Raw genomic sequence first — 20,830 nt, forward strand, 5'->3', positions numbered from 1 at the left:
GAATTGGTTTGCTAAGGTATTGTGATTGAAATAGGGTTCTCACCTCCAAGATTAAATATTGACTTAAACATCTAGGATTAGTACTACTCTAATATTCTTTTATGGCATGGCTATGATTAGTATTATAACTTCTCTCACTTCTAAATGTCTTGGAATATTCTAAGGTCCTACTCAAGAGATGATGATATGATCCTCTAAATATATGGTTTCCCTAGGAATTCTACCTTGGTATCTTCTGTAGCTTGTTCTTCAGGAAATCTGATAAACCTTCATCTTATGGTATGCCTCCACCTCCTAGCTTCTTCATCTTGATCCTAGATAATTCCCATGGAGTGGCTCTATGTGTTTGTTACCATGTATCATGGTACTTGATGAGCAAATGGATGAAGGGTGTAGCTCTATTTATAGGCTTGGGCAAGCTCTAGTATCATGACACATAGGTGGTGACTCTTGTGTTGGTTAGATGACTAAGGTGCTTGGTTGTCATGCCCTCATCCATAGCAATCCTTTGAGCATGAGGTGGCAAAGCTTAGGATGCAAGTCATGTAGATATTTTCATCCTATGTAGCAAGATCATTATCCTCTCATATGATTTATTCTTGGATAGCCAAGTGGCATTTGTTACTAAATATCTTGTGGATGGTTTATTAATGTTGATGAGTCACTATAACATATTGGATTGGATTTATATTATAATATTGATCAAAAGATCAAGGTTGAAGGTTATTCCTCAAATTTGGATAGTTGGTTTTGATTTCACCAAGGCATGATCATATGAGTTTCAAAATACTCATAATCAGTTTGATTCAAATAGTTTGAACTATAAATCGTAATGTAAATGGATTTAGTTTTATGATATTCCATATACTTAATAAGTTATGATTTAAATAAGAATGTGTGGCTTTTATGCACTTTAGACCCTGTGGTTTACCTTGTTTGGTAATAAGTTTAGAAGTGAATTAATTTACACACAAAGGTAGTTGCTAACTTTTAAGTGTTAATAAGTTAGGGTTTGATTCTTAAAGAATGTGTTGTTATAAATATAATTCCATTTGATCTAATCCATAGATCAAATCATCTCTACCCAAAACAAGGTTTTAACAAAGATCACAGTGAAGTTTATAGCGCTTGACTTGATGATCTACTTCAATTCCAGCAAGTCAAGTGAAACTTCAGTTACTGTGGTAGGTTTTATTTGAAAGCGCGAAAATTCCCCGGATTTTCTATGCATGAATGCAATGCACACTTTGGTGTTCTCTCATTTTATTGCCTCTAAACCTGGGATATTACAACGGGGGCAGCGGCCGATGCGCCGGCGGCTGATGCGCCGACAATGGGCATCTCATTCTTCTCCATCGCCGGCGGTTTTCGTCGGGGTTTTTTCTTCGATTGTGGAGAAGATGATGGGACAGGAGAGGCGGTTGCAGTGAGAACGTGCGTCGAGGGAGAGGAAAAGGGCTCTATAAAGACGAAGGTGGCGTGTACCACAACACGCGTCCGCTATGCACGGCTGCAGCGTGCACCGCGACACGAGTCTAACCCTGGGACGTTTGGTGTACTCAGTTATAACCTCGGGCCTTATACAGAAATTTTATCTGTACTCAGTTTTCCCCTCGAGTAGTTAGACTGGCAAGTGCAATATACTCAGTTTTACCCTCAAGTAGCTAGTCAACAGAGAGTCAACAAATGAGATTAACATATCTAACTGAGGCATTTCATGCGCAAAAAAATTCAAAAAAATAAAAACATAGTGGCACGTACTCATGGAGTCTTCCTACGCAACCTGCCACCAAGAAAACCTTAACAAACATATATAAATCAAGTTTTACCACAAATTGCCACTTCTCAGAATCACTAGTGTAGCTATGAAGATGCATGGTTTTCCACTCAAACCCCTTTGCAAAACATCTTCCCCAAAAACATAGTTTGTCTAAATGATGCCATAATTGTCACACTCATGTATATTTGAATTGCAAATAATTTGATGTAGCCCAATATGAATTATATTGTACAAAACATGCATTTTTCATTTTGTAATTCTTTTTGTTTGAATCCCTTAGTCTATTTACTATTTATGTGCCCTTGGATTGTTAGTACTACTCAGTTTTGCCCTCAAGTTCTGTCACAAATGCTCTCAGAAGCCCAAACTTATCCTGATTGGTTGAGCCGTTGTCACACGGATCGACTCCACGAACCGTTGATCAACTGATCTAACGGGCAGTATACCCCTCCCCGTCTCTTCGTGGCCACCCCTCTCTCTCTCTCTTCGTGGCCACCCCTCTTTCTCTCTGTCGGTGGATATAGTTTTGGCTTTCGCTTTCCTTTTTCTTTTAGGGGATATAGTTTTGGCATATAGTTTTAGTAATTTGAAACGGCCCAAAAATGGTATAATTTTGGTATAAACATGAGGCATACATATTTGCGGATTTTGGTGAATGCATTATTGTCACCCCCTAACAATTATCAACTATCTTTCGCTTTCCTTTTTCTTTTAGGGGATATAGTTTTGGCATATAGTTTCGGTAATTTGAAACGGCCCAAAAGTGGTATAATTTTGGTATAAACATGAGGCATACATATTTGCGGATTTCGGTGAATGCATTATTTTCACCCCTCTAACAATTATCAATTAGCTTTCGCTTTCCTTTTTCTTTTAGGGGATATAGTTTTGGCATATAGTTTTGGTAATTTGAAACGGTCCAAAAGTGGTATAATTTCGGTATAAACATGAGGCATACATATTTGCGGATTTCGGTGAATGCATTATTGTCACCCCTCTAACAATTATCAACTATCTTTCGCTTTCCTTTTTCTTTTAGGGGATATAGTTTTGGCATATAGTTTCGGTAATTTGAAACGGCACACACTAATATAGTTCGGTGAGCAATGATAAGAATCCCTTGTATAAACATGAGGCATACATAAAGCATTCCAATATAGTTGGTAATTTCGGTGAATGCACACACTAACCATGAAAACAACTACAAGTACATGTAACTGAATAATGAATTTGTAACAAGGTATCCCTTGTAACAACTTCTAGCGCCTGGTGAGCAATGATAAGAATCCGACCGCAATTATACAACAGAAAAAACAACCAGCTATCAGATTAGCTTGCTTCTTCAACTCGATCAGCTGCCTTAACTGCTTGTTCATTTTCTTCAGTTCTCCCTTCTCTTCCACCAGTCCTACATTGGGAGCATTAGGCATAATCGGAACGGCTCCTCTCTCCGCCGCATTCTCTACAGCAAGTCCCCCCCTCCCAAATTGCGCTCCCCAATAGCGCCAATTGATTCCTGCAATTGAAGCCTCTCAACGTACACATCGATCCACTCGAAATGCCTGCATTTCTTCAGGATCTGAAAACAACAACGGAACCCTAAATCCCAAATTCGATGGAATAGCAAGAAAATCGAGAGAAAACAGAGAAATTGGAGCGAGATCTAACCTTATCCCCCTCTCTATATGGCAAGCTCTCGCATGCAAGGAACTCACGTCCACGGTTGCCATTCTCGTCCGTCTTACAGATCGACCGCTTCAGAGGCTCCTGGCGTCGGCAGTCAGGGCATCTTGTTAAAGGCACGGGTCCATACTGCGGCCATGAAGAACGGGAGTTCGAAGAGAAACTAGACATCACCCGCTTGCCGGAGAAGGGCTGCCGCTGGCGGAGAAGAAGAACAATGGGGCGCGGGGAAAGAAAGGGGAAGCAATGGCACGGGCACGGGCGCAGGGCTGGCTCGGGCTCCCATTTTGCAACGGTCACCTGGGTAAGCTGTGGGTCCGGCGCACTTAACGTGGAGAAGTTGTGGGTCCCGCGATGATCTGGATAAGTGAAGACGTGTCCACTGCGGGGCACCAACAGCGGCCCCACTTGCCAGCACCAACCAACATCAACTAACGGGATTCCTTCTGTCCGAGCTCCTTCTGCGGGTTTCAGACAAGGTTTTGGGGAAAACTGAGGAAAAACTAAGGGGCTGGGGAAAACTGAGCACAACTAAGGAACCGAGGGCACGAAAATAGAAATCCCTAGTGCATAATCAAAAATTCACATATTCAGAGGTGACATAATCATTCTTAACACTTCTGGACATTGCACAAAGCTACTGAAAGTTAATGAAACAAAGAAATCCATCCAACATAGCAAAACAGGCAATGTGAAATAAAAGGCAGAATCTGTCAAAACAGAACAGTACGTAAAGACGAATTTTTTAGCGGCACTTAACTTGCTCAGATGAAAACGCTCACATTGAACGAAAGTTGCGTACATATCTGAGGATCATTCACGTAAATTGGCAGATTTTTATGAGTTACCTACAGAAGGGGCTACTCAAATTCGTGACAGCAAGACATCTGTTTCTGCGCAGTAATCCAAATCTAGTATCAACCTTTCTATCAAAGACTTTACTTGGCACAAAAATGCAATAAAATAAAGATAAGGAGAGGTTGCTGCAGTAGTAACAACTTCGAAGACTCAACAAAACAGTAGCAAAATAAAAGCATGGGTTATCTCCCAAGAAGTGCTTTCTTTATAGCCATTAAGATGGGCTCAGTAATTTTAATGATGCTCGCACAAGAAATAAGAGTTGAAGCAAAAGAGAGCATCAAAAGCAAATAAGAAACACTTTTAAGTCTAACCCACTTCCTATGAAAAGGAGTATTGTACACAAATAAATTCATGTAGAACAAAGTGACAAGCATAGGAAGATAAAACACAAGTAACTTCAAAATTTTCAGCATGTAGAGAGGTGTTTTAGTAACATGAAAATTTCTACAACCATATTTTCCTCTCTCATAATAATTTCCAGTAGCATCATGAACAAACTCAACAATATAACTATCATATAAAGCATTCTTATCATGTGTCTCATGCATAAAATAATTACTACTCCCAACATAAGCATAGTCATTCTTATTAATTGTAGTGGGAGCAAATTCAACAAAGTAGCTATCATTATTATTTTCATCATCAAATATAGGAGGCATAGTATAATCATAATAAACTTTATCCTCCATAGTAGGTGGCACCAAAATACCACTATCATTATAATCATCATAAATGGGAGGCAAAGTATCATCAAAGTAAATTTTCTCCTCCATGCTTGGGGGACTAAAAATATCATGCTCATCAAAACCAGATTCCCCAAGCTTAAATTCTTCCATAGCATTAGCAATAATAGTATTCAAAGAGTTCATGCTAATAACATTGCTACAACTATTTTGCAAGAAAAGTTCCATGGATTTTTTAATTCTCTCTTCAAACACATCATGTCCTAATTCAATATAAAGTTCATAAAGATCTCTAATTTTTTGTTTCCATTAAGCCTAACTAGTGTAAACAAGAAACAAAAAGATGCAATTGCAGGATCTAAAGGAAATAGCTTCGAGCACTCACACACCGGCAACAGTGCTAGGAAATAGCTTAGTAGTCGGAGGATGTGAATACCTTTTATCTTACCTCCTGGCAACGGCGCTATAAAATAGCTTGATGTCTACGCACGCTTATATTCCTGTAGACAGTGTTGGGCCTCCAAGAGCAGAGGTTTGTAGAACAGCAGCAAGTTTCCCTTAAGTGAATCACCCAAGGTTTATCGAACTCAGGGAGGTAGAGCTCAAAGATATCCCTCTCAAGCAACCCTGCAATTAAGATACAAGAAGTCTCTTGTGTCCCCAACACACCTAATACACTTGTCAGATGTATAGGTGCACTAGTTTGGCGAAGAGATAGTGAAATACAAGTAATATGGATGATTATGAGTGGTAATAACAATCTGAAATAAATATGGCAGCAAGTAAACATGCAGTAGAACAGTAAATAAACGGTGATTCGATATTTGGAAACAAGGCCTAGGGATCATACTTTCACTAGTGGACACTCTCAACAATGATCACATAAATAAATAACTTCTCTTCACTTGTGCTACTTTCTCACACTCTCTTGTTGGATAACAAACACCATTCATTGTGTAGGGCTATAAAAGCACACCTCAAGCCGGAGTAAACAAGCTCCACAACATTCGGAGTTCATATTAAAGTAACCTCTAGAGTGCATAATAGATCGTTGCAATTTAGACCGACTACTAACATAGCATACACATTGTCAACAATAGCTATGAAAGGGGGAATAGATCGCATCAATACTATCATAGTAATAGTTAACTTCATAATCTACAAGAGATTACAATCATAACCTACACCAAGTACTACATGATGCACACACTATCAACATTACATCATGGAGGAGGAATAGACTACTTTAATAACATCACTGGAGTAGCACATAGATTAATAGTGATACAAAGCTCATGATCACATAAAGATCACACCATGGGAGAGAGAGATGAACCACATAGCTACCGGTAGAGCCCTTAGCCTCGAGGGAGGACTACTCCCTCCTCATCATGGGAGACAGCAACGACGATGAAGATGGCGGTGGTGTCGATGGAGATGGCTCCGGGGGCAATTTCCCGTCCCGGCAGGGTGCCGGAACAGAGACTTCTGTCCCCCGAAACGGAGTTTCGCGATGGCGGCAGCGTCCCTGGAGTCTTTCTGGAGTTTCGTCAATTGGTGTCGAGTTTTTAGGTCACGAGGGATCTTATAAGCGAAGAGGCGGAGTCGGAGGGGCCACGGGGCCCCCTCCCCATAGGCTGGCGCGGCCAGGGCCACCCGCGCCGCCATATGGTGTGGGCCCCCTGCTGCCCGCCTTCGACTCTCCTTCGTGTTCTGGAACCTTCTGGGGAAAATAAGATATTTGGCCTTTGTTTCGTCGAATTCCAAGAATATTGCCCGAACAGCCTTTCTGGAACCAAAAACAACAGAAAACAGGAACTGGCACTTCGGCATCTTGTTAATAGGTTAGTTCCGGAAAATGCATAAAATCATTATAAAGTGTGAGCAAAACATGTAGGTATTGTCATAAAACTAGCATGGAACATCAGAAATTATAGATACGTTGGAGACGTATCAAGCATCCCCAAGCTTAGTTCCTACTCGCCCTCGAGTAGGTAAATGATAACAAGAATAATTTCTGTAGTGACATGCTACTTACATAATCTTGATCATACTATTGTAAAGCATATGAGATGAATGAAATGACTCAAGGCAACGATCTATAGTTGCTAACAGATAGATAACATATAGCAAAACTTTTCATGAATAGTACTTTCAAGACAAGCATCAAAAAGTCTTGCATAGGAGTTAACTCATAAAGCAATAAATTCAAAGTAAAGGCATTGAAGCAACACAAAGGAAGATTTAAGTTTCAGCAATTGCTTTCAACTTTCAACATGCATATCTCATGGATAATTATCAACACAAAGTAATATGATGAGTGCAAATAAGCAAGTATGTAGGAATCAATGCACACATTTGACACAAGTGTTTGCTTCTAAGATGGAAAGAAGTAGGTAAACTGGCTCAACATAAAGTAAAAGATAGGCCCTTCGCAGAGGGAAGCATGGATTGCTATATTTGTGCTAGAGCTTTTATTTTGAAAACATAGAAACAATTTTGTCAACGGTAGTAATAATTCATATGTGTTATGCATAAGACATCCTATAAGTTGCAAGTCTCATGTATAGAATACCAATAGTGCTCGCACCTTGTCCTAATTAGCTTAGATTTACATGGATTATCATTGCATAACATATGTTTCAACCAAGTGTCACAAAGGGGTACCTCTATGCCGCCTATACAAAGGTACAAGGAGATAGATCGCATTTTATTTCTCGTTTTTGATAGATCTCAACTAAGCACATCCATACCGGGACAACATAGAAAACAGATAATGGACTCCTCTTTAATGCAAAAGCATTCAACAACAGATAATATTCTCATAAGATTAATAGTGATACAAAGCTCATGATCACATAAAGATCACACCATGGGAGAGAGAGATGAACCACATAGCTATCGGTAGAGCCCTTAGCCTCGGGGGAGAACTACTCCCTCCTCATCATGGGAGACAGCAACGGCGATGAAGATGGCGGTGGTGTCGATGGAGATGGCTCCGGGGGCAATTCCCCGTCCCGGCAGGGTGCCGGAACAGAGACTTCTGTCCCCCGAAACGGAGTTTCACGATGGCAGCGGCGTCCCTGGAGTCTTTCTGGAGTTTCGTCAATTGGTGTCGAGTTTTTAGGTCACGAGGGATCTTATAGGCGAAGAGGCGGAGTCGGAGGGGCCACGGGGCCCCCTCCCCATAGGCTGGCGCGGCCAGGGGGCCACCCGCGCCGCCATATGGTGTGGGCCCCCTGCTGCCCGCCTCTGAATCTCCTTCGGTGTTCTGGAACCTTCCGGGGAAAATAAGATATTTGGCCTTTGTTTCGTCGAATTCCGAGAATATTGCCCGAATAGCCTTTCTGGAATAAAAAACAACAGAAAACAGGAACTGGCACTTCGGCATCTTGTTAATAGGTTAGTTCCGGAAAATGCATAAAATCATTATAAAGTGTGAGCAAAACATGTAGGTATTGTCATAAAAGTAGCATGGAACATCAGAAATTATAGATACGTTGGAGACGTATCAGCGACGACGGGGCGGGGCCATCGAACGCACCGTCGGGCGGTCAGTAGGCTAGGTTTAGATGAAATATAGCCGTTCTCATTCAAACTTTGTAATATATAATCAAATTTGAATGAAAAACCTTTATTTTCGTGCACCAATATTCGTTTGGGGAGGGCGTTTTGGGGACGCGACTGGGGAGCGACGTCCCCCAAACGCGGCATGAACAAAACACGTCCCCCAAACGCTCAATCTGGCGTGGTTTGGGGGACGCTTTGGGGGACGCGACTTGAGATGCTCGAGCATCTCCTGATCTCCAGCGGCGGCCCCTAAATAGTCGCCGGCAGGGGCGCCGATACTGCTGTATGGGGGACACCGGCAGTGCATTCTCCATTTGGGGACGTTGTTCCCACACCGGCGCCTCCCAAACGACGGTCCCCAAGTTTTTCTTTTCTTTTTACAATATTTAAAACAACATATCAATCACATTTTATTCATAGAATCACACAAAAAGAATTAAATTATTCATAAAATCAATCAAAAAAATAGTATTTAAATTATTCATACAACCCAACAAACAAATAGTACTTAAATTTGTACAACCCAACAAATAAATAGTACTTAAATTATTCGTCTAGGCAAACAAATTGAAATAAAATCATGCATTGTTGGCTGCTCCTTTCCTCGCCCACAAATGCGCAGCTAGATCTGCCTTCACTTGTGCATGGACACCTGCATCTCGAATTTCATTATGCATATGAAGAAAAGCAACAAATTCTTGGGGCACATGCTCTACCTTAGCTAGTGGCCCTTGATAATTAAATGGATGATCATCCTGCACATGTGCATCGCGCTCGCTCTCAATGATCATGTTGTGGATGATCACACGGGCGTTCATCACCTCCCACATCTTTGCCTCAGACCAAGTGAGAGCAGGGTACCTGACAATGGCGAAACGCTGCTGAAGCACCCCAAAAGCACACTCAACATCCTTGTGTGCTGCTTGCTGGCATGTTGCAAAATAGGTTTCCATCTCATTTGATGGAGAGGAAATTATCTTCACAAATGTAGCATACGTCAGGTAGATACCATCAGCTAGATAGCACCCCTTGTTGTATGCGTGGCCGTTTACCTCAAATTTCACGGCAGGAGCTTGTCCCTCGGCTAGCCTGGCAAACACCGGAGAGCGTTGCAGCACGTTGATATCATTGTTTGTTCCTGCCATGCTAAAAAAATGCATGCCAAATCCAAATCTCATGGTCTGCCACCGCCTCAAGAATGAAACTGCACTCACCAGTATGGCCCTTGTAGATCCCCTGTCAAGCAAAATGGCAATTCTTCCCGCCCCAATGCATACAGTCAATGCTTCCGAGCATCCCAGGAAACCCTCTTGCTGCATTCTTCTGCAGGATCCGAGCTGTATCATCTGCTCTTGGTGCTCTCAAATAGTCTTTACCAAACACCGCTATGACGGCTCGGCAGAACCTGTAGAGAGTCTCTGTGCATGTCGACTCTGCCATCCGTAGGTAGTCATTGGCTGTATCTGGAGGAGCTCCGTATGCAAGACAGCGCATTGCAGCAGTGCACTTCTGAATTGAGGTGAAGCCCCACAAACATGTGCAATCTTTCTTGGCCATGAAGTACGTGTCGTACTCCCTGACGCTGTGGACAATCTTCAAGAACAGGTCCTTGTTCATCCTAAACCGGCGCCGAAATTCCTTCGGCGAATGAGTCACGTCGTCGTTGAAGTAATCGGCGTCAAGCAGCATTGCGCCGGCTTCACGATGCCGGTTGATGTTCCTCCTCTTGCCTGGATTTGAGCCGCAGGGCCGAGGCACGATGAAGATAGGCTGGCTAACGCGCAGCATGTTTGTCAGAATCAGCTGCTGATGTTGCCGCCGAACAGCCTGAGCGTTCTGCTCCTCCGTGAACAGCTGCACCATCATCTCGTCATCGCTGCCCATCGCGGCAATCGGACGAACACCTTGCGGGCGGGGTGATACTATCGCGGTGGCGGCAAGCTCTGTTTCGGGCGAAACAGCGGCCGCCGGTCGAGGGGGTGGCGGCCGTGTCGATGGACGGTGGTTCCTAGACAGTCGGTGGTGTCTATTGCAAGCAGGGTGGACGCGGCGGCAACGGCGATGGTGGCGATCTAGAGGGGTGGGAGTCGGCTCGGGCGTGTGTAGGAGGTGGGAAAACGGTGTGTCTGGCTGCCAGGCGGAACCCACACTCGTTTTCAGACGTGCCGCGAGGTGCCGGCGCCCGATTCGCGCCCTTGGCGAAGGGGCCTGCACGGGGTTGCCGGCAATTCTATTGGTCTCTAAAATTGGCCGACGTCGTTTGGGGCGCACCGGTGCGAGCCCATTTTCGCTGCCGGCTCCCAAAATGCTATTGGGGCCGCTATCAGGGGCGCCGGTGGAGATGCTCTAAGTCATTTGTTATTAATGTATCTCTCCTTTCCAAAATATAAGTCTTTTTTGCACGAACTTTGACACACAACTTTAACCACTAAAATATATGGATTTTGAGAATGTATAAATTGTGTCGTTGTGTTCGTTTTGCAATTCTCTTTTATTTCATGTATATTTATATACTATTATTTATAGATTTATTATAAGTACAAATTACGGTTAAATTTGTAAGCCGTTGACCAGAGAAATTGATACGGGCATGGAGGCCTATGTGGAGCCCAGATTCAGGACTCCACCAGCTTATTTATCCTAGTTTATGTAATGGTCATATATGGGCCAATTAGGGTTTTTAATAAATTGAGTCAGTTTGGTTTGGGCCTGTCCAAACCAAGGTAGAGAGGCCCACTAGGGCTGGCCGGCCACCCCACCCCTCATATAAGTGGAGGCGCGGCTAGGGTTTAGGGAAGAACACGTTTAGTCTAAAGATTGGGGTTTTCCCGATTGCGTGTGTTCACGTGTATCATCCCTCCGGGGGTACGGCGTTGCCGTTTATCTATTATATCCGTTGCGAAGGTTGTTGTGTTCATCAAGGATTGTCTAGCTCAGGTTTGAGGCGTATCGTTCATCGATCCGTTGTTTGCTGGATTCGTTCCCTCTTCTCCAGGCTGCGTTCATCGCGTTGTTGGGAGGATTTACTACCCCAGGTTCTCGCTGTGAAAGATTGGGCATCAACCAAGGAGGATCCAGTGGGTCGCTCCCTTATCATGTGGTATCAGATTTCTGGGTTGCTCACGGCGAGGTTTTTTTGATCGATCTCTTTAGATCGGTTTGTTTGGAGAAGATTGGCTCTAGATCGGAGGAGATTGTCTCTCGGTCGAAGGAGGTTGGTTGGAGGAAATTTGGAGTTGTTCTGGTACAGTTTGGAGGTCATCTATGGCGGTTCCAGGTGCCAAAATCGTGTTTTCTCGTGTTTGGGATCGGGAAGAAGAGGCAGTTTCGCGATGCGCTCCGGCACCACGGCCGGCCGACCGGATCCAGGACCGGCCGGGCCGGTTCTCCAGCCGGTCAACCGGGCTCCTGACCGGGCCCAGCCGGCCTAGACCGGGCCCCGGGCTGACGGCAACCGGGCAGAGTACTGAGGCTCCGGACCGTGGAGCCGGTGGCCGGTCCGACCGGCCACTGGGCCGGACCTGCCGGCGTGCAGGCCGGTCAGACCGGGCACTGGGCTAGTCCAGCCGGCACCCAGGCCGGTCCAACCGGGCTCTGGGCCGGGCCAGCTGTTGTTGATGCTGCGAATTCTCCAGCAATACTAGCTACTACTGCTCCTGTTTCATCTTCGGTGATGCTAGCTGATGCTACTTGATACGTCTCCAACGTATCTATAATTTTTTATGTTCCATGCTAGTTTTATGACAATACTCACATGTTTTATACATACTTTATATCAATTTTATGCATTTTCCGGTACTAACCTATTAACAAGATGCCGAAGCGCCAGTTCCTATTTTCTGCTGTTTTTGGTTTCAGAAATCCTACACAGGAAATATTCTCGGAATTGGACGAAACAAAAGCCACGGCCCTATTTTCCACGGAGGATTCCAGAACATCGAAGAAGAGTCGGAGGCGGCCAGCAGGGGGGCCACCCCATAGGGCGGCGCGGCCAGGCCCTCAGGCGCGCCCAGATGTGGGGAGGCCACCCCCTGGCTCCCCCGACGCTGCCTCTTCGCCTATATATTCCTTTGTATCGGAAAAACCTAGGACTATCAGTCATATTCCACGAAAAGTTACGTAGCCGTCGCCATCGCGAAGCCAAGTTAGGGGGACGGAAGTCTCTGTTCCGGCACGCCGCCGGGACGGGGAAGTGCCCCCGGAATCCATCTCCATCGACACCACCGCCATCTTCATCGCCGCTGCTGACTCCCATGATGAGGAGGGAGTAGTTCTCCCACGAGGCTGAGGGCTCTACCGGTAGCTATGTGGTTCATCTCTCTCTCCCATGGTGTGATCTTTATGTGATCATGAGCTTTGTATCACTCTTCATCTATGTGCTACTCTAGTGGTGTTATTAAAGTAGTCTATTCATCCTCCATGATGTAAAGAGGACAGCGTGTGCATCATGTAGTACTTGGCGTAGGCTATGATTGTAATCTCTTGTGGATTATGAAGTTAATTATTACTATGATAATATTGATGTGATCTATTCCCCCTTTCATAGCTATTGTTGACAGTGTGTATGCTATGTTAGTACTCGGTCTAAATTGCAATGGTATTATTTTGGATTATGATTTGATGAGGATATCCCTATGAGTGGTGTTTGTCAAGTACTTGATGAACTTTGAGTGGAGCTTTTGTAACCACTACGTGATGATTAGTGATTCCAATAGGAGAGTAATTCAGAGTAGCACAAGTGAAGAGAAATTATCTAATTGTTCAATTATGTGATCATTGTTGAGAGTGTCCACTAGTGAAAGTATGATCCCTAGGCCTTGTTTCTACGCATTGAAACACCGTTTCCAACAAGTTCTGCTACATGTTTGCTTGCTGCCATTTTTATTTCAGATTGCAATTACTACTTATAATCATCCATATTACTTGTATTTCACTATCTCTTCGCCGAACTAGTGCACCTATACATCTGACAAGTGTATTAGGTGTGTTGGGGACACAAGAGACTTCTTGTATATTAATTGCAGGGTTGCTTGAGAGGGATATCTTTGACCTCTACCTCCCTGAGTTCGATAAACCTTGGATGATTCACTTAAGGGAAACTTGTTGTTGTACTACAAACCTCTGCTCTTGGAGGCCCAACACTGTCTACAGGAAAAGAAGCGTGCGTAGACATCACTACTGCCGTTGTTGCTTCGTTTTCCGACGATGTATATGGCATACGGTGTTCGCGTGGCACGAAATCCGGTGATATATTCAATGATTTCCTTGACATCCGGAAGGGAGTAACGCGTCCCGTATCAGAACTGAAGTGATATTTACGCCATTACGCGACAATTGAGCAGTACGAGGATTGGGAGAAGTACATGGAATTGGGTTTCCAACGATGTCGTCGCTACAAAGGGAAGTTCACTGGTTATGATGCCTACATTCTCGCTCACCGGCGTGTGGATGAGGAGTTGGACATATATTGGTGTAATGAAGTTGATAGAGGCGAGTATGCTTATACTTGGGCGGACTTCAAAAAATTTCTTCGTGGTGGTTTCGGGTTACCATATATGGAGAAACGTAAGCAGCCATCCGGAGTTGGGCATGCATTGAAGAAAGTGGACAAGTGCCTGGCGGAGGTAATGAAGTCAGTGGACAAGTGCATAGTTACTACTCAGAAGATTAGTCCACTACCAACAGTCACTAAGGGAAAGGTGATATCTTCAGAGGAGAGGAAACCTGGCTCTGATACCAAGGGCACTACTGTGACTGTTGAGGAAGATGTACCATTGAGCGGGCTGAATATGCAACTCAAGAGGGTACAAGATGATGCTTGCAAGACAGTTGACAAGGGTCAGCGGTGGAGTTTGTTTCAGACTCAGTGCTTTATCAAGGGCAAGGCTTGCAAGTTGATGGTTGATGGCGGTAGCTGTACTAATGGCATAAGCAAGGCGATGGTGGCAGCGTTGGGGTTGTCTACATGGTGTCTTCCTGAACCTAAACGTCTTGAGTGGTTGAATAGTTGTGGTATGCTGAAGATTACTCATAAGATGCGTGTGCCATTTGCAGTTGATGATTATGTTGATGAGATCGATTGCGATGTGTTGCCATTGGAGGTGTGCGGAGTGCTACTTGGGCATCCTTGGCAGTATGATCGTAATGTGACACATGCTGGACGAGCAAATACATATTCTTTTATGCATGATGGCAAACAGCGGACTTTGAAGCCTATGCGTGATGATCATATCAAGTCCGATGTGGAGTTAGTGGTGCGTAAGGAGAAGTTGCACAAGCCTAAAGTGCAGCTGGAGGTGCATGATGTTCCGAGCATTGATGTTGGTGATGTTTCAGCCATGCCTGTAAATGACAAGCCAGTTCTTGTTGGTGACAAGCCGGATGAAGCTACACTTGTTGTTGATGTGGATGTTGCAGCATGTGCTACAGTTCCAATTCGTGTTGATGCCAGTATACAGACTGATGATGTTTGTGCTGATGATGTTTCAGTACATGTGGCGCAGATGCGCGTGGGAGGAGTGGGAGGCGAGCGCGTCAGTGGAGACACTGGGCAGCGGCACTACCGTGCTAGGAGTATTGCAGTCCAGTTTTCCGCGACACCGCGGATGCGTCGAGGCAAGGATGGACGTGTGAGACATCTATGTGGCACAGGAATTACACATCTTGTGCAGGGTCATGTGCAGCGACACAAGGGTCCATCAAAACCTCGCAAGAAGAAGGAATTGGCGCCTAAGTACAAGCTCACGTGGAGAAGAAAGGAGGCGCCAAGTGCTGTATCAAGTCAAGCAGGCCGCGAGGGAGGATGTGGTGTGGAAGGTAAGCAAGACTTGAGGACGGCGAGGACGTGTCATGTTCATATCACGTCACCTTTTCCAGAAGACCCTCACGCGTTGGGGACAACGCTTCTTGAAGGGGAGAGGATGATACGGGCATGGAGGCCTATGTGGAGCCCAGATTCAGGACTCCACCAGCTTATTTATCCTAGTTTATGTAATGATCATATATGGGCCAATTAGGATTTTTAATAAATTGAATCAGTTTGGTTTGGACCTATCCAAACCAAGGTAGAGAGACCCACTAGGGCTGGCCGGCCACCCCACCCCTCATATAAGTGGAGGTGCGGCTAGGGTTTAGGGAAGAACAAGTTTAGTCTAAAGATTAGGGTTTTCCCCATTGCGTGTGTTCACGTGTATCATCCCTCCGGGGGTACGGCGCTGCCGTTTATCTATTATATCCGCTGCGAAGGTTCTTGTGTTCATCAAGGATTGTCTAGCTCAGGTTTGAGGCGTACCGTTCATCGATCCGTTGCTTGCTGGATCCGTTCCCTCTTCTCTAGGGCTGCGTTCATCGCGTTGTTGGGAGGATTTACTACCCCAGGTTCTCGCTGTGAAAGATCGGGCATCAACCAAGGAGGATCCAGTGGGTCGCTCCCTTATCAGAAATTTAATGGTGCCTTATATTTTAAGATGGAGTATTATTTTCCTCACAACTGTTAAGAAACGAAGAGGGGAAATACAAGCAAAGACTGAAAGAGCGAATTCATGTACTTTATGTAAATTGTGAACAAACTTAAGAAGTTACTATTTGTGTATCTTAGAGTAAACAAAATAAAGAATCCATCAGATGAGTAATGAGAACTAGATTATATATGGGTCACCGTATAGACCGGCAAAACAGCAGTACTCACATATACAACTCTCAATTAAAAAGGACAAAATGTAATATGTGTTTACATAGCTATTGGTCAAAGAGCATCATGTGTGGCTCAAGTAGTAACTAATTTCCACGAGGAGGGGGGCATTGGATTATCTTCTTGCAAGACATTTTGTGGGAAAAGTGTTGCTAAATTTCTCCATTCGTCCATTTCATATGCGACTGCAGGGCGAATGGAAACAAAATACTTTTCCTTGCTCTTGATAAAAAAAATTCCGTTGAACATAGACCCAATTTTTGCTATTTTTATTCCTTAGAATCTTTTTTTGTCTTTATGGTGGTATCAAACAGCCGCCTAATATCTTATCTGCCTCTTCAGGAAAATGAATATCGTTGGAAAAATATTTTGAGTTCGGTATGGCTTTTTTCTCTTCACTCGGGGGGTTTCATTATGGGGCAGCTCATGATCTTCATATCGATCTATTATCCACCTATGTATCTATTCTTTCTTAGCTAAACCGGTGGAGGATCCACCCAATTTATATCATGAACTCAAAAAAGGATCCGAATTTGACTGAAATGCACGATCTTCACAGGTATCACTTTTCACGATACCTAACAGGTGGAATAGAGATTTTCGAACCATTACCTATAAGAGAATGGTTTCCATTACTTTAATCTCGCACCACGATGACTTTATAAGCTCCACATTGTATATCCAAAACCCTTTACCCCAACTTTTGCATTCGGGATGCTCATCTCCAGTGGCGAAGCTTAGTGCAAGTCAGAGATGGGCACCGCAGCTTCGCATCAAACTTTGAAGGATTTTTCAAAAAAAAAAACTACCACTCTGTAGAGACTGTATTTACTAAACCTACCACTCTGTAGATCCCTTTTCTAAAAAAAACACTACGGATTATTGTTCATTCAATAATCCGCATTTAGGCTAGCAGTTTGTTTAAAAGACTCTTTCAGATACAAACCTGTTGTATGAGGTGACTGTTATGCTCTCTCTAGGTGACGTGGTAGAGCCTTAGAGACAACCTCCATCTAAACAATTGTACATGCCTTACAGGTGCCACGAAATCGATCATGCGGCAACTACACTCGGGTGTCCTCTTCTAGCTAAAATTGGATTCGACAGAAATACAGCTTTAACCTTCAAACATACATCGGTTGTCGTACTAGTTTGTTTTTATGGATTTGTGGGGACTATCTTGGCTAAACCTCGAATCCCCACTTATTTAAAAAAACATGTTTAGTTCTAAAATATTGGGTAGGTTTTATTACTAACTTTCCCGAGAATTTTCCAACTAGTGGTGTATTTTTCTTCAATACCTAAGGGCATGAGCAATGGTGGCATACATAACTAGTTGCTCCATGTCAGAAACAACATGGTGAATTTTATCTCTCCAATGGAAGCTGCAACTTTAGTTACTTCCTCCGGTTCACATTAATTGACTCTAATATGGATGTATCTAGACACATTTTAGTTCTAGATACATCTATATTAGAGTCAATTAATATAAATCGGAGGGAGTAGAAAAAAGAGAGAATGGACCCCACAAATATGACACTATGTAGCTCTTTCTCTCTACAAAAAGCATGCTTTTAAAACTTAAGACCCCACTTCCTGAAGAGGAGGTTGCCTCTTTATCCGAACCTACTTTGAACCACCCGAACCTAGCTAAAGTTGTGAGACGGTAGCTCTAGGGCAGTGCATTGGGCATTCCCTAATGCACTACCCTTTCTATTGGATTGGGAATTGAAATAATATGGGGATTTAAGGGGATTATTCGATGAACGTATGGGTTTTACCGAATCCCTGTGTGGATTATTTTTCCAATTAATCCCCTTAAATCTTCCCTGGCTTGAATGTTCGGTAGTCTTCTTAACATTTCAAGCTAAACATTTACAGTATTTCCCTTTACTTCGAACAGATCTGCTATATATGTTTTTTTTTTCGAAAAGGGGAAGCCCCTCTGCATCAACCTGCTATATATGTATGTATGTGATGATTTCTTCCAACTGTCCATTTGATCAGTTACACGCACTGCATGAAATTTGTACAAACTGCAACTATGAGCTATATACGGAGTATATGGCATTATGTTTCTTCTTCTGCCGTGCTAACTGAAGAAAACCAGCAGCATGGCATGTGCAAGTTTCTAAATCAGCGTCCTAAGCCACCTCTGCGAGGACGCTCTTGGTTCGTGGTGCTGCTTTGGGCTAGACAGCGCATTAAACATGGTCAAGGAGCTAAACTCTTTTGTCCTCCTCGCCGGCTTTGGCATACACGCCGGAGTCGGTCCTGAGGATGATCTTGGCGTCCTGCGTCACGTAGCACGCCCAGTTGTCCACGTACGACAGCGGCCCAGCCCTGATCATCACCGGCCTTGCGCCATCCTCGCCGTCGTCGTCGCCGCACTCGTCGGAGCACGCGAACCTGCGCAAAACACATATAGAATATTAATTAATGAGCTCAAGTCATGAGCAGATGATGGGCAGGAGGAATGGGATGGTGTACCTGGTTGAATCATGGGACGGCGCCCATACGAGGCAGATGGCGCAGAGGAGCGCGAAGGAGATGAGCTGCCACACCGCCGGGATGACCCACGCCACGCGCCACCGCTCGCTGTGGTACCCGTCCGTCGACTTGAAGTGCACCTCGAACGTGATCCACCCCAGCGACACGGCCACGCCGATCGTCAGCGAGGTCGCCAGCCTCCGGTACGTCTCCACCTTCGCCGTCATTCTCCTCGCCTTGAGCCTGCCGATGGTCCGCGACAGCGCGGCGAAGATCCAGCAGATGAACGCGGCGTCGAGGGCGGCCACGGTGAGCACCAGGAAGAGCCTCCTCGTCCTTGAGTGGTCGTGGTCGCTCACGGCGCCGACGTGATCGCCGACCTCCAGGGCCTCGGACGCCGCGAAGAACGCCGCGCCGAGGGCGGCAACCCTCGCGCCGGCGCCGCCGCCTCCAGGGAACGTTGGACGTACCACGCCGTACCCCATGGCGACGAGGAGCACCAGCACGCGCGACACGGTCCGGCGCACCGCCCCCGCCGTGGCCGCCCAGAATGTCGTCCCCGCCGGCCGGACGCCGGACTCGCTGAACTCCGCGAGGTCCAAGTACCAGGTGGTCACCTCCACCATCCCGAGCGCGATGACGACCGTGACGAGGTTCTGCAGCGGCGTCACCTCCCGCCAGAACCGCGTGTACCGGAGGAACCAGAACGCGGCGAGCGCGGCGAACGCCAGCGACATCGCCCCGTAGAACGCCAGGAGCGGTGCCATCCGGCCGGGGAGGTAGCCGTAGCCGCGGCTGTTCTTCCATATGGTCTTGCCCTCCGCGGCCACGTCCAGGGACGCGTCGCAGTGGACGAAGCGGAGGCTGTACATGCCGGTGCGCGACACGGCGACCGTCTCGTCGGGGAAGACGGCCTCGAGGGCGCCCGGGAGGAACGATGCGGAGAGCACCTTGGGCCAGCTGCCCGAGCTGGCGGTGCCGTTCGGCGCGCGGTGCACGAGGGAGCCCTCGGTGCACGCGCCACGGCTCGCCATGTCAGGCGTGCAGCAGAGCGCGCGCACGCCGGTGGCGGTGACGTCGGAGCCCCCGACCGCGTCGCGGTCCGCGGCCTCGGAGACGACCGCCGTGATCGTGGCCGTGCGGTTGCCGTCCTCCTCGGCCGCGGCCGCCGACTCCGGCGTCCTCTTGAACGCGACCTTCTCGAATCTGCACGCCACGCACGCACGCGCCCGTCACTCCTCCCCGAGAAGAAATCCAAGCAAGAAAAGAGATGGCGATGACGAAATCCACACAAACAGTAACTTCTCGCCGTCGGCTCAGGCTTCAGACGTGCATTTGATTTGCATACATACCGGATGAAGGAGTCCGCGGCGGGGGAGGCGTAGACGCCCTCGCTGCCGCCGTCGAGGACGAAGGCGTTGCCGAGGGCGGCGAAGCGCTCGCCGGTGTAGTCGTGCACCGACGCGTCGGCGCAGAGGAGGGCGCAGCACAAGGCGGCCACCACGGCAGAAGACGCTGGCATTGGCATCGAAAGAGATGAGCGAGCTACCATTCTTGCGTGTGGAGTGTGCTCGTGGAGTTTACTAGTACTGCTAGAGCATTGAGTATGATCTGGACGAGTGAAGTGGAAGAAGAACGTAAGAAAAGCGACGACTTGGACGTGCAGATCGACCCGACGAAATGTTAGGTCCACCCCCAAACCCTCTTGACCGGCAACATGAGGGAACTGTGGCGGAGTGAGATGGAAGTAGGGAATTAGGCAGCATTGCACGACAAAATGAAGAGGGAGAAGGACAAGTGACAGGAACCAAAATTAGGGGAGAATTTGCAAATTCTGGGAGCACTTCTCAAATAGTGTGGTTTTCATCTCTCGGCTATAGCATTAGCGCACGACATGCCCTTGAACTCTAACACAAGACAAATCAAATCCTCAGCTATATTATTTGGGAGTGAATTCAAGTTTATGCCTCTGTTTTCATAACTCTACACATATTAACCCATTTAGGGTTTGTTTGCTACTAGAGTTTTCGTGAAAATTAGTGGGGGTAATACTCTAAAGTATTGGGTGAAATC

General features: G+C 45.9%; 1 protein-coding gene across 1 annotated transcript; it reads right to left on the reverse strand.

The window, feature by feature from the left end:
* Positions 1-18,234: 18,234 nt before the first annotated feature.
* Positions 18,235-20,548, reverse strand: LOC127332683 (uncharacterized). Its single transcript, XM_051359004.2, has 3 exons — positions 20,110-20,548; positions 18,758-19,963; positions 18,235-18,676 (listed from the first exon to the last, which is right to left on the reverse strand). The coding sequence occupies exons 1-3, from the start codon at positions 20,307-20,309 to the stop codon at positions 18,490-18,492; spliced, it is 1,593 nt and encodes a 530-aa protein (XP_051214964.1). The 5' UTR covers positions 20,310-20,548; the 3' UTR covers positions 18,235-18,489.
* Positions 20,549-20,830: the final 282 nt, after the last annotated feature.

The sequence above is a fragment of the Lolium perenne genome, chromosome 2, assembly GCF_019359855.2.
Source record: "Lolium perenne isolate Kyuss_39 chromosome 2, Kyuss_2.0, whole genome shotgun sequence".
Lineage (NCBI taxonomy): Eukaryota > Viridiplantae > Streptophyta > Magnoliopsida > Poales > Poaceae > Lolium > Lolium perenne.